We start from the raw sequence: 11,910 nt of genomic DNA, 5'->3' as shown, positions 1-11,910 counted from the left end.
TTATTTGACAGAGAGAGACACAGCGAGAGAGGGAACACAAGCAGGGGAGTGGGAGAGGGAGAAGCAGACTTCTGGCGGAGCAGGGAGCCCGATGCGGGGCTCGATCCCAGGACCCTGGCTGGGATCATGACCTGAGCCGAAGGCAGACGCTTAACGACTGAGCCACCCAGGCGCCCCAACTATGTTAATCTTTTTATTTTATGATACCATTAAAAATGATTCCCTTTTGTCCTTAATTTTAGATTACTGATTTTGGGCAGTCTAAGATTTTGGGGGAGACCTCTCTCATGAGAACCTTATGTGGGACTCCCACCTACCTGGCTCCTGAGGTTCTTAATTCCTTTGGGACTACTGGATATAACCGAGCTGTGGATTGCTGGAGTTTAGGAGTGATTCTTTTTATCTGGTAAGAAAAGTTTCATTGCTTCAGAGTCTGGTTGGAGATAATTAGGCGAAGTCAGAAACGTGTCCAGGTAGAGAGCTTGTGTTTACACTGGGTGACCTTTTTTGATCATTGATTTAAAGAATAATCTGTATGTCTGAATGCCACTGAGATTATAATTTGATTTCTTTTCCTTTCTCTCTCTACCAACATTAAGCCTTAGTGGGTATCCACCTTTCTCTGAGCATAAGACTCAAGTGTCTTTGAAGGATCAGATCACCAGTGGAAAATTCAATTTCATTTCTGAAGTCTGGGCAGAGGTCTCAGAAAAGGGTATGGATATGAAAGGGTTAAGAATTTGTGGTTTGCTAAAATGTGTGTATGCTGTGGTGGAAATTTATTTTCACATTCTGTTACATTCCTCCTGTTCTTATTTTCTGTTGTTTGTTTTGCACCTTTTGAGGGGCAAAGGAAGTTAACATAGGCTCCAGAACCAGGCTGACCAAGGCTCATATTTTGGGTCTGCTACTCCTAGCTTTGTGACCTTAGGCAAATTACTTAACCTGTCTGAGTTACCCTTTTCTTTATATGTAAAGGGGGTACAGTAGACCCCTACCTTAAAGGTTTTTTGTGAGGGTAATTGTAATCTAAGCAAGTGTCTGGTACCTAGTAAGTGTACAAAATAAGTAACTTTTCAGTACAAAGTCTCCTTTGGGTAAGCATGTAAGAGCTAAAGTAATTTCTTTGTGTTTTAGAATTTAAAAGTATAGCTTTGTACTTCTCAAAAGGAAAAGTAGAAAAGGAAAACTGTCAGGTTATATAACATAGATGATTCTGTTAAACCTTAGAATGTCAAACCTTAGAATGTCGAAGGAATAATATTGTTGCAATATAAAAGCCAGCCTCCACTTGTTGCTTGCTGTCAAGCTTTCTTTCTGCCAAGCCTGCAGTTCCAAGGAGCCTGTTGCTGGCTGAGAAACTCTCACTGTCAGTGCATGGGTCTCGAGAGCCTTGGCCGAGCATCCTGAGCTTCCTAGAACTAGGTAGAAGTTCAGATTTAATTAGTTTGAACTTGAGTCCAGCAATGAGGTGGGGAACAGGGAGCGTTGAAGAGGTGGTGATGTGTGAGCCAAGGGAGATGGGGGGCATTGTGGTCATTCCTGGTGTTCTCCGAGAGCTCTGAAGACAGAGAGTGAGAGGGACTGCGGGGGAGGGGGTCCCTGCCCCCCACACCTGCTGACTTGCAATGACTTTAGCCTCTCTCTCTTTCTGGATGTTGGCCTGTCATTCTGGCATACTTTAATTTTGCTGACTTAATGTATCTACCCTTTCCACTATGATTTGATATTTGATTATCATTGTTTTAGCTCTGGACCTTGTTAAGAAGTTGTTGATAGTGGATCCAAAGGTGCGTTTTACGACAGAGGAAGCCTTAAGACACCCGTGGCTTCAGGTGGGTATGGGACAGTGCTTGCTGGCACAAACTATATAGGCAGCTCTTAGCTGTGCCTGAGGGATAAAGGAAGAAGTTGGAAACGTGGTCGCTTTGTTGAGACTGTTTAATGCACCTGCTTTAGAATGAGCTTAGGTGTGTCAGGCATGTTTCTGTGTGTATATGGTTCATGAGTGTAGGTGTGTCTTTGGGTACAACCTTTTCAACTTAACTTGTGGCTCCTGGGATCCCAGGACAGCTCACTTTATGGCCTGTCCTAGTCCCACTTGCGTTCCCCGAGTCTGCAGTTCGGCGGTGGTACTTTGAGAAGTGGTTCTAGTTCGGCACCTCCACCGCCACCCCCACCTGTGCTAGCCTCTTCCCTCAAACAGGTGGGATGGGCTGCATCCCAGCTGTCTTCAGCCTTAAGTCAGGGGAGCAGGGGAAGGAGGAGGAGGAGGGCAGCTTCTCTGGGGGGAGAATCTGGTTATTTCTTAAGCCTATGTGATTGGGCATATAGGGTCCCACTTATTCTTGGTGAGTAAACATGCCATTAGTGCACCTTTCAAGTCTGTATTACCTATGTGTCCCTGCCAGGGCATTGTGGCTGTTGTTGGATTATACCCTGACCTCATTCTAGCTGCCAGACTTGGAAGTCCTTTGTGGCTTTGCTGGACTGACCTTTGGTTTTAGAACTAGCTACAGCGTGGAGCAGGTTTTCTGATGGATGTCAGGCCTTCTGTTAAGTGCAGTTCCACTCAGCACAGCCATATCCCTTTTTGTTAATTTCCATTTGGTCTGTTTCCTGTGGGGATGGGGAATTTAACCAGCTAGCTTGAGCTAGAGGCTCAAGTACTCTGGGGATTACTAGCCCAGAAACTCATCCAGGCCGTCCAGTCTCAGTACTGTGCTCCTGGGACTCTGGGAAGACTGTCCCTATTCTTTCTCTCTTCCAGCCCTCCATACCTAACAGTTATGCTCAGGCCAGCTCAGGTTGAGAACAACAAATCCTTAAAAGAAAAAAAAAAAAGTAGATATATTTGTTTGGGTTATTGCCCTGGAAACAGCAGTCTCCCCCCCAGAAGAAATCTGTCAGATGATTTAGCACTTAATAGACCACACAGATTTGAAACAGCAGGACCCTGGAGAAAAGGAATTTGGAAACAAGGGTGCCTTTGCATGTGGGGATTTAATTTTGATGAAAAAGAAAAACATGCCTCTTGGCTCTTTTTATGTGCCCTAATAGGGAAACTCTTGGGGCCAGATGTGGACGTAGAGGAGCTGTGCTAGTCTTGGGGAAAAAAAAAAATGGAGCTTGCCAGTTAGGCCAGGGAACAGGGTTTGTAGCCGCCTGCAATTTACGAACGTGCGTAACCTATTTTTCTTGTTCTGTTTGTCTCAGAAGAAAACTGTCACTAACAACTGAGGAAAAGGTGAGGTTCAGTCCTGCCACAGGGGTCTCACTGGACCACATTTTGTTTTTGCTGCAAAAGGTGGAATGAGCACAGTGAGGACGAGAATGCGGATACTGCCTGTGTTAATCATCTGCTAGTGATAGCTTAGGTTTTATTTTGGGGAATTTCAGTGTTTTTGAAGAAGCCAAATGGCTTTGTGGGTCTGGCCCTGGACTGAGTGTTTGGAATGTGAGTTCCAGTCTCTTTTGCTCTTAACAGTGTTCAGTTTGGGGAACATCCTTTTTTGGGGGGGGGGGAACATCCTTTATATCATCCTCTGACACCCCTATAACATCCACTCTTTGGCCTCATATTCACTTTCTGAAATCGAGAACTCCTTCCTGCTTGCCTTTGAGGCATTTTACAATTTAAATTTTTGAGTAGACTGTAGACATCTCTGAGGAAGGTGTTTGCAGATACACATTGCTACCTGTGGTATATAATGAGCTCCTTTTTCAATATTACTGCTAATTGATGCCTTGTTTTATTTTTTTAATTTATCATTTTTTAAAATATTTTATTATTTGAGAGAGAGAGCGTGAGTGGGGCAGGAGCAGCCAGAGAGGGACAAGCAGACTCCGTGCTGATCGTGGAGCCTGATGCGGGGCTCGATCTCATGACCTTGAGATCATGACCTGAGCCAAAATCAAGAGTCAGACACTTTACCAACTGAACCACCCAGGCTTCCCGATGACTTGTTTTAAATATAGGCCTAAATAGGCCTGTGGGCAGTTCTGTCTGGCTGTCTTAAAGAGCTGCCATATGGCATGTTGCTGTGTGCTTTCATTTCTTTGTGCGTTCATTCTTTCAGAGGATGGTTAATGAGCTCATGTGTCAACACTTAGGTACTGGGGATGCGAAGAAGAGTAAGATAAGTCCTTGCCTTGGGGAGCTGACAGTCTGGGTGGGTACAACCCCGACCATAGTCACAGCAGGGCAGTGGGATACACACGGCAGTAGGGGTAGGTGTAGAGTATAGGGGGGATCCTCAGAATGAGATAGGGTCACGGTTCTAGGGTTTCAGGTATTCACAGGTTCACACAATATGAAGAGCTTCTAAAGGCTGAGTGGCCTGGGGATGACGTGGGTGTATTAGTTTGCTAGAGCTGCTATAACAAAATACCCCAGACGGGTTGGCTTAAACAACAGAAATTTATTTCCTCATAGTCCGGGAGGCTAGAAGACCCGATTTCAAGGTGTTGGCGCATTTGGTTTCTCCTGAGGCGTCTCTCCTTGCCTTGCAGATCACTGCCTTCTCTCTGTCCTCACATGGTCTTTTCTCTGTACTCACATCCCTGTGTCTCTTTCTCTTCTTCTGAGGACATCAGTCATATTGGATTGGAACCCCACCTTAATAGTCTCATTTTTACTTAATTGCCTCTTTAAAAGCCCTGTCTCCAAATAGTCATTGGGGATTACTATTTCAACATTTGAATTTCGGGGGCGGAGGTGGACACAGTTTAGTCACAATAGGGGACCACATTTTTATTGTTGATTGAGTCCCTCTATATGGAGGCCCCTTTGCCTTTTACAGTGCCTGGCATCTAAGGCCGATCAGGAAGTAGTTGTTCACTGAGTGAATGAGAAAGGTGGGTGAGATGGATGGGCAGGATAGCAAGGAGGGCATTCCCGGTGGAGGTTGTGAGCAGGAATAGGAGGAAAGAGGGGAAGGAATTTTGAGAGTGGCATAGTGTAGGAAGTGAGATCCTAAGGGAGATTGTGGAGCAGAATCCAGATGAACGTGGTGCTCTCAGAATGGGCAGTGGGGCGCTACACTGAGTGATGCAATAAACTGTGTTGGAAGCAGGTGATTCAGCCACTAGATATAGAACAGGTGAGTTAATTCTCAAGCAGTGCAATTTTTCTATACATACCAAACTGCTGAATATTGGAGGCCTTCACTCCTATGCCCTCTGCCCCCACCTACTGTGGTGCTCTTGGCTTAGTGGGAGGAATGGGAGGGGAATGGGAGGAGGTTGGGTGGGAAGGTACATGGGGCTTTGGAATCAGGCAGCTGTGGGTCTGTCTTGTGCACACGCTACTTTTGAGTGGCTGAGCTGGGCTTCCAGCTGGCCCCATCCTAGTCATGGGATGTTTCACCTTTCTGAAGATGGGGAGAGCTGCACCAGGTTACTTTTCAGGATTCCTAGATGCAAATACTTGAACCCTGCAGAAGTAACATTCATAGAGGTGGGAATTATCCTCATAGACATCTGGGCAGGAGTTCTCTATGTGCACATGCACCCCTCCTCCCCCTTCTCCCTCTAGCAGCACAAAACGTCTGTTCATCTGTCTTCCTTTCTCATTAGCTCTGGGATATTGTGGGCTTCAAGTCCTTCTGGTGACTTGCGTAGTACTTGCTGGGAGAATTTTCTGGGGTGCTGGGTTGCTTTGTTAGGGTGGCCCTAGTAAATGGTCTTAGTGTTGGCATGGGGAGGGGACACCTCCTGGAAAGATCTGGGGAGCTTCATGGAGTCCGCTCTCAGGGGACTGAGCCAGTCCCAGCTTCTGGCTTCCTGATTACCCTTTCTCAGGATCTGGGATGCTGGTTCTGAAAGTCTGTTGACTGCTAACGTCTGTGGTTCTCTCTGACCCACTGAGGGCATGTGGGTTTGATTTAGCCAGTGTCAACTGAACATTGGCTGCTGATTAGAGTGCTCCGGGAAGGCAGAGCTGAGGAGCTCATGGCCCATTACCTCCTGGAGCCTCAGCAAGACCCTGCCTTCCGGTGGACAGACTGGGTGTCCTTACCCACTTTTTTCTTTCCAGGGGCAACCCAGCCCTGTCTTTTTAGGAGCTTTCTTTCCTTCAGACACAGTCTACTTAGGTTTTCTTTCTTTTTTTTTTTCCATTTTTTCACAGGATGAGGACATGAAGAGAAAATTTCAGAATTTACTTTTTGAAGAAAATAAGCCAACGGCTCTACCCCAAGTCCCGGCCCAGGTATTCCAGATGATGGTCGTTAAATGTAGGCTAAGTTTTAAAGAGCTCATGAGCAAGGAGAATGAGCTTGAAAGGTCTCTTTAGTAGCAATTGCTTAATATTTTTTTGGAATAATGTGGTAGATATTTTGTTTCAGCTCGATCTGCTCTAGCACCCTTAGAAGATTTAATAAGAAGAGTATGTTTAATGCATTAAAGAAGCATAGTCAGGGATTGTCATTCAGGAGGTCTCCTGCAAGGCAAAATTGGAAGACTGTATTAGAAGTTCAAATTTAAACTTGTTGAAAATTTATAATCTGGACAAGTGGTTGATTATTTATTGATTATAATGTTATTCTTCCAAGGTTCTTTGTTAGGATTAGTTAATATCTCTTCATTCCTATCCTGCCTTCTTTTGATGAATAATACTCTCCTTCCCACTGTCCCCTCGAAATTTTATGAATGGGAAACAAAGACAAAAAAGATGGTCTTCCCACAAAAGAGCAAGATTTGGGGCTCCCAGCAAGAGGTATTGTAGTTCCTTTAAACTTCATAACTTAGGAGGAGAGTACAGTGAGGAGGGAGGGTGTTTATGCTGCTTGCTTTCAGTATCCATCAAGTGGTCAGAAGCCACAAGGGAGAGAAATGTCCATTCAATAAGCATGTCTGAGTTCTGGGCAGGTGTGGTGGGGGTTCAGTTGTCAAGGGGGACGACTCCTGATTCTTGGTACTAGAAGTTTCACATGAAACGCTCCCAATGTACTGGAAGCGTAGTGGGGCACTTTGATAATCTTAAAGCCAGTGGTTTTCTTTGAACATTTCTCCCTTTTTACTTCCAGCCTTCCACAAGTCAAAAGCGGCTTCTTGAAGGGGAAGCAGAGGATGCTGACACCACAAAGCGTCTGGCTGTGTGTGCTGCTGTGTCGTGAACTTTGGTTGAACATGAAAGAAACCTGCCTTCTTGAACCTGCTGCCATTTTCTTTAAATCTGTTTTTTATAGTTTATTTTAATTGTGGGGACGGTTGCTTTTTCACAATCATCAATACACAATTCCAAACCTAGTGGAACCTGGGCTTTGGCTTCTGTTTGATGATGAGCTCTTTAGCTGCACACCTTTTTTGTGTATTTGCAGTTTTGTGCTTTTTGTCTGGTGCTCTATGTTGGCTGGAACCAGGTGGGTATCCCTGGTCTCAGCCTGGGCAAGCTGCATACAAATTCGAAAGACTCTTGGGCGCCTGGGTGGCTCAGTCGGTTAAGCGACTGCCTTCGGCTCAGGTCATGATCCTGGAGTCCCGGGATCGAGTCCCGCATCGGGCTCCCTGCTCAGCGGGGAGTCTGCTTCTCCTTCTGACCCTCTCCCCTCTCATGCTCTCTGTATCTCATTCTCTCTCTCAAATAAATAAATAAAATCTTTAAAAAACAAAACAAAACAAAACAAATTCGAAAGACTCTTTAGAAAGTTGGAGATTGGGGTGGTTTGTAGAGACTGGCTAGTCACCAAAGTCCTCATGAGATGGGAGGTACCTTGGTACCATATACCACAGGCCAGTTTTAAATTCTCACCTCACCTGTGTAAAGGTACAGGTCCATCGTTGCTGAAACCATGGGACCAAAACAGTTGTCAAATTTGAAATTTTCCTGGTTTTAGGAAGGATACATGGCACATCAACTCTATTATTTGTAACACCCAGTAGAGTCCTAAAACTAAGCACTTAAATACTTTTGCAGCAAATATTCACAATAAAAGGGTTAAAGAAGACTATAAGTGCCTCATGTCAGTGCAAGTCACTTTTCTGTCAAAGGAGTTACGGATGACTCTCAGGTTTCAAAGCTGTTTGGATTTTGGAAATGCAAATGAGGCATGTGGGCATTTCATGTTGAGCCAATGACAACCAAGGAAGCCCTGTATAAAGCCCTTCCCTTGGCTGATCTTGTCCAGTCCTCACAGTGATGCTATGGTATAAGTCCTCTGACTGCCCTTATGTTGTAGGTGAGGAACCCAGGATGAAGGAGTAAGTTGACTTGTCCAGTGTCACACAGCAAGTGGCAGAGATGGGACCCAACCCAGGTCTTCCTGACTCTAATATTCCTCATCTTCTCAGGCTCATATACAGTCAGACTCAGGAATGCTGACTCACGCTGACAAAACTCACAAGAGACTGATATCTAAATCCTGAATGCCAGTGTGTTCAATTATTGTGAGAGGGTACAGCACCATGATCTGTGTAAGTTGGGACACCTTGGTGGCAAGAACAGAAGCTCATTTAGGTTACTTCATGATAAAGGGGATTTGTTTCAAGGTTAGATGTCTGGCCCGGGATCCATCAGGAACCCAGGCAGCTGTAATGCTTGGTTCCTCTTGTCTCTTTCTGACCCACTGATTTTGCTTCTATCTTTGGCTGGTTGATAGTAGGCCACATTATAGCTCACTGGTCATGCCATGAGTTGAATGCCTTGGTTCTGATGCCACTGATGAGCCAGCCAGGGCCTCGGGGTACACAGCTGTTGCCGTGGGCAGTTGGGTGGTGGTTGGTAATTTCCTTTAGAAGGGTGTGCAAGCATTCTGAGGCTTGGCTGGCCTGGTGTGTGTGTGTGTGTGTGAGCAGGGGCTTGGTGGGGGCTAGATGGGGATTTAAGTGGTTTGCATATTTAAAAGAATGAGGTGGAGATTGCCAAGTTAGATGGGTTTTTAGCTCATTTGAATATTTAATGTGAAGGCTGTGGTTTCTTAGGGCATTTTTCCCCTCTTGGGGCAGAGCCAACCAGCCCTTCTCTGTTTCCAGAGCACTTTATATTCGCTCCCTCTGATTATACCGACCATAGTAGATAGAATAATGGCTTCCAAAGATGACCTCATCCTCATCCCCAGAATATGAATATGTTCCTTTACGTGGCAAAAGAGACTTTGCAGATATGATTAAGGATCCTGAGATGGGTAGATTATCCTGTCTCTTCTGGGTGGCATTCTGGGACGGGTGTGTCATCACAGTGTTTGAGAGGGACACACACAGAAGGAGTCAGAGTTAGAATGGAGTGAGCCACTTTGAAGAGGGAAGAAGGGGCCACAAGCCAAGGGATACAGGCGGCCATGAGAAGCTGAAAAAAGGCAAGGAAATGGATTCTCCCCCTCAGAGTCTCTCCTGAAGGGACCAGTCCTTTACACCTTGACTTTCACTAGTGGAAATGATTTCAGACTTCTGAACTACAAAACTATAAGAACAAATTTGTGTCAAGCCACCCAATTTGTGGTAATAGAGGCCATAGGAAACTAATATAAGATGTCATCTGCTTATTTGGGGCCACCCAGCATCCACTTCTTCCTGACCTCACTCCAGTTTTCTTTTGAGGCAATTCTTTTCCCTTATTTCATGAAGTTATGGAGGAAATGGGGAGTTGGTAACGCTAAATGTCTGCCTGCCCCCCGACTATGAAGCTGAAGGGGTACAAGGTCTTCCTTCCCTGGTGGAGCTCCTCCCACTAGCCTCCTACCTGGAGGTGGGCCCAGGACTTCGAAAAAATGAGCAAATGGAGCTGGGATGGCAACATTAGTGGTAAAAACAATACTGTGCCAATCTGAGCTCTCTGCACTTCCTGACTTTGGCTTTGAAATTGCTGAACTTTTATGTCCTTATCTATAAAGTGGGTGCAGTAAGAGTAGCAGCCTCATATGGTGTTTGTGAGGATTGAATGGGGGAATGTCATTTAAAGTGCCTGGTGTGTGATAAGGGATCTATCAATGTTGCCTTCCATCCTTAAAGTGTGGGAGGATCACATATAAATAGCCAGAGGGTGCCATGGAAAAATCTTGAACAGGGACGTAATATAATCCGTTCAGTTTCTGGGGTGGCGGGGGCACACACAAGTTGGGCAGATAATTGAGATGCCTTTGATCTAACGTGGGAAATGTCAGGACTAGGTGGATGGTGGGAGCAGAGGTGGAGGGGCATTTCACAGTGCCTGAAGTAACTGCCATTGCTGTAGAACAGGTATGTTGTTCCATGGTTGACCTGCTGCATGCCTAGATAGGTGCAGTGGACACCTTTTATTTGTGCCTATCCTCATCTGATGCCTCTCGTGATAACTGCATCACTTTTTCTGGGGGAGGTATCCCTCCTCCCACTCACCCTGGCCCCATCCCCTTTCTAGAGGGGCTCAGTATAGCCAGGTTTGGCCAATCTTGCTGTGATTGGCTCAAGTAGGGACTTCTGACCTAAATAATTGCAATGAAAGTCAGCCCTGAGACTGGCTGGAATTATTGGCAAACAGCTCCTGTTTTCCTGGTCAGATATGAGCTAGGTGCTGCCTGGGACACTGGAGAGCCTGCATGAGAAAGAAGTCATCGAAGAGAGAAGGGAGCTGAAAGAGATTCAAGATTTGGGTCATTGAGCACCTGGATCCAGCTATGCCTGAAGTGAGCTACCACCCCGAGACTTTTCAATTTGTTTCTTTTTTTACTCCAGGTTGAATTATTATTACTGTCACTAGTATCTGGAAAAGGTCAAATTAATAAATTCAACCATTTACAAACTCCGAGAGACCCTTGGAGATTTTTTTTTCTAGTAGGGAAAAACATTTGCTGCTGTTGTTTTTCTGCCAACTTTAGGGTTTTCAGAGAGGTTTGTGGCAGAGAATGGAAAGCGAAGATGTGGGAAGTAACAGTCCCTACAGTCCCAAGGTTGAGTGAACCCCTCCCAGCTAATTATACCACAGAGTTTGGGAGCAGAGCCCCTTTCATTAAGCTTTTAGGAGTCTTGGAAGGAAAGGGCCAGAATTATACCAGCGAAGCCTGGAAAGTGTGGTGCTGCCAGGCGTGCTCAAGCAGGGACGTGCATCTGAGAGTTCACCTCAACCCTGTGAGGTATTATTGCCACTTTCTCATTTGCTGATTTAGAAATCAAGGCTTTCTGCTTCAGTCAAGTGACCTATTAAAGGTTTCCCAGTTTGCAAGAGGTGGAGGCCAGACTTGAACTGAGATTTCCCTTCCCTAGAGCCTTTGGTTTTAACCAGTACACAAAACTACTTCGGTCTTGTCACCTGATAACCGTTCAGTAAGTACTAGGAGCTGTGCTGACACCATCCTGATTGTTTGAGTCCTCCCAACACACCTTAGTTATCGGCCTTCCTGATTAAGGAGAAACAGGCCCCCAGAGAACTGACCTTAATCACGCAAAGGTTAGAGGAGATGTGGGGCTCGACCTCAGGTTCTCCACTGAGTCTGGCTGTCCCAGGGACATGGGCATTCACTGTGCCACTTACTCTCGCGCACGTGCTTGCATACTTCCATGACGGGGACCTCATCACCTTAGTAGCGTTCTTCCCCGGCACTTCTTGGGGGTAATTCCCTCCTGGCTCAGACCCTCGCCGCAAGGCCGGCGTGACCTGTGAAGTATATGGGGCAATGCGGGGCAGTTGCCCAGGGGTCGTCTGCAGTGCGGCAGGCGGCGGCGCCAAGTCCAGAACGGCGAGCGCTCCAGCCAGGCCGGACGGGTGCGGAGGGGGTGGGCGCGACGCCGGGAACAGCGGCCGGCTCTGGAGGGCGCGAGGCGGGGCGCACGGGGAAGGGGGCGCGGCGAGTGCGCGCTTGCGCGGTTGGGGGGACCCGCGGAGGCGCGCGGGGAGCTGGTGCGGCGAGTGCGCGCGTGCGCGGTTGTGGGGGGGGTGGTGTGGGTTGCCGCGGCGGCGCGCGGTACGGCGGGAACATGGCGCGCGGGTCCGGCGCG

The 11,910-nt window shown here is 46.7% G+C and overlaps 1 protein-coding gene across 5 annotated transcripts in view; it reads left to right on the top strand.

The window, feature by feature from the left end:
- Nucleotides 1-7,469, top strand: part of CHEK2 (checkpoint kinase 2) — an 84,751-nt gene extending 77,282 nt beyond the window's left edge. For all 5 annotated transcript variants that reach the window (XM_032395063.1, XM_032395061.1, XM_032395060.1 and 2 more), the window contains 5 exons: nucleotides 243-406; nucleotides 600-715; nucleotides 1,750-1,835; nucleotides 6,131-6,211; nucleotides 7,029-7,469. In XM_032395063.1, coding sequence (XP_032250954.1) covers nucleotides 243-406; nucleotides 600-715; nucleotides 1,750-1,835; nucleotides 6,131-6,211; nucleotides 7,029-7,118 — 537 coding nt within the window. In that variant the 3' untranslated portion in view covers nucleotides 7,119-7,469. The remainder of the gene's footprint in view (nucleotides 1-242; nucleotides 407-599; nucleotides 716-1,749; nucleotides 1,836-6,130; nucleotides 6,212-7,028) is intronic.
- The last annotated feature ends 4,441 nt before the right edge of the window (nucleotides 7,470-11,910 follow it).

The sequence above is a fragment of the Phoca vitulina genome, unplaced genomic scaffold (assembly GCF_004348235.1).
Source record: "Phoca vitulina isolate PV1807 unplaced genomic scaffold, GSC_HSeal_1.0 scaffold82, whole genome shotgun sequence".
Taxonomy (NCBI): Eukaryota; Metazoa; Chordata; class Mammalia; order Carnivora; family Phocidae; genus Phoca; species Phoca vitulina.
The sequence above is the reverse complement of the archived record's forward strand: the minus strand, read 5'-3'. Positions and strand labels throughout refer to the sequence as shown.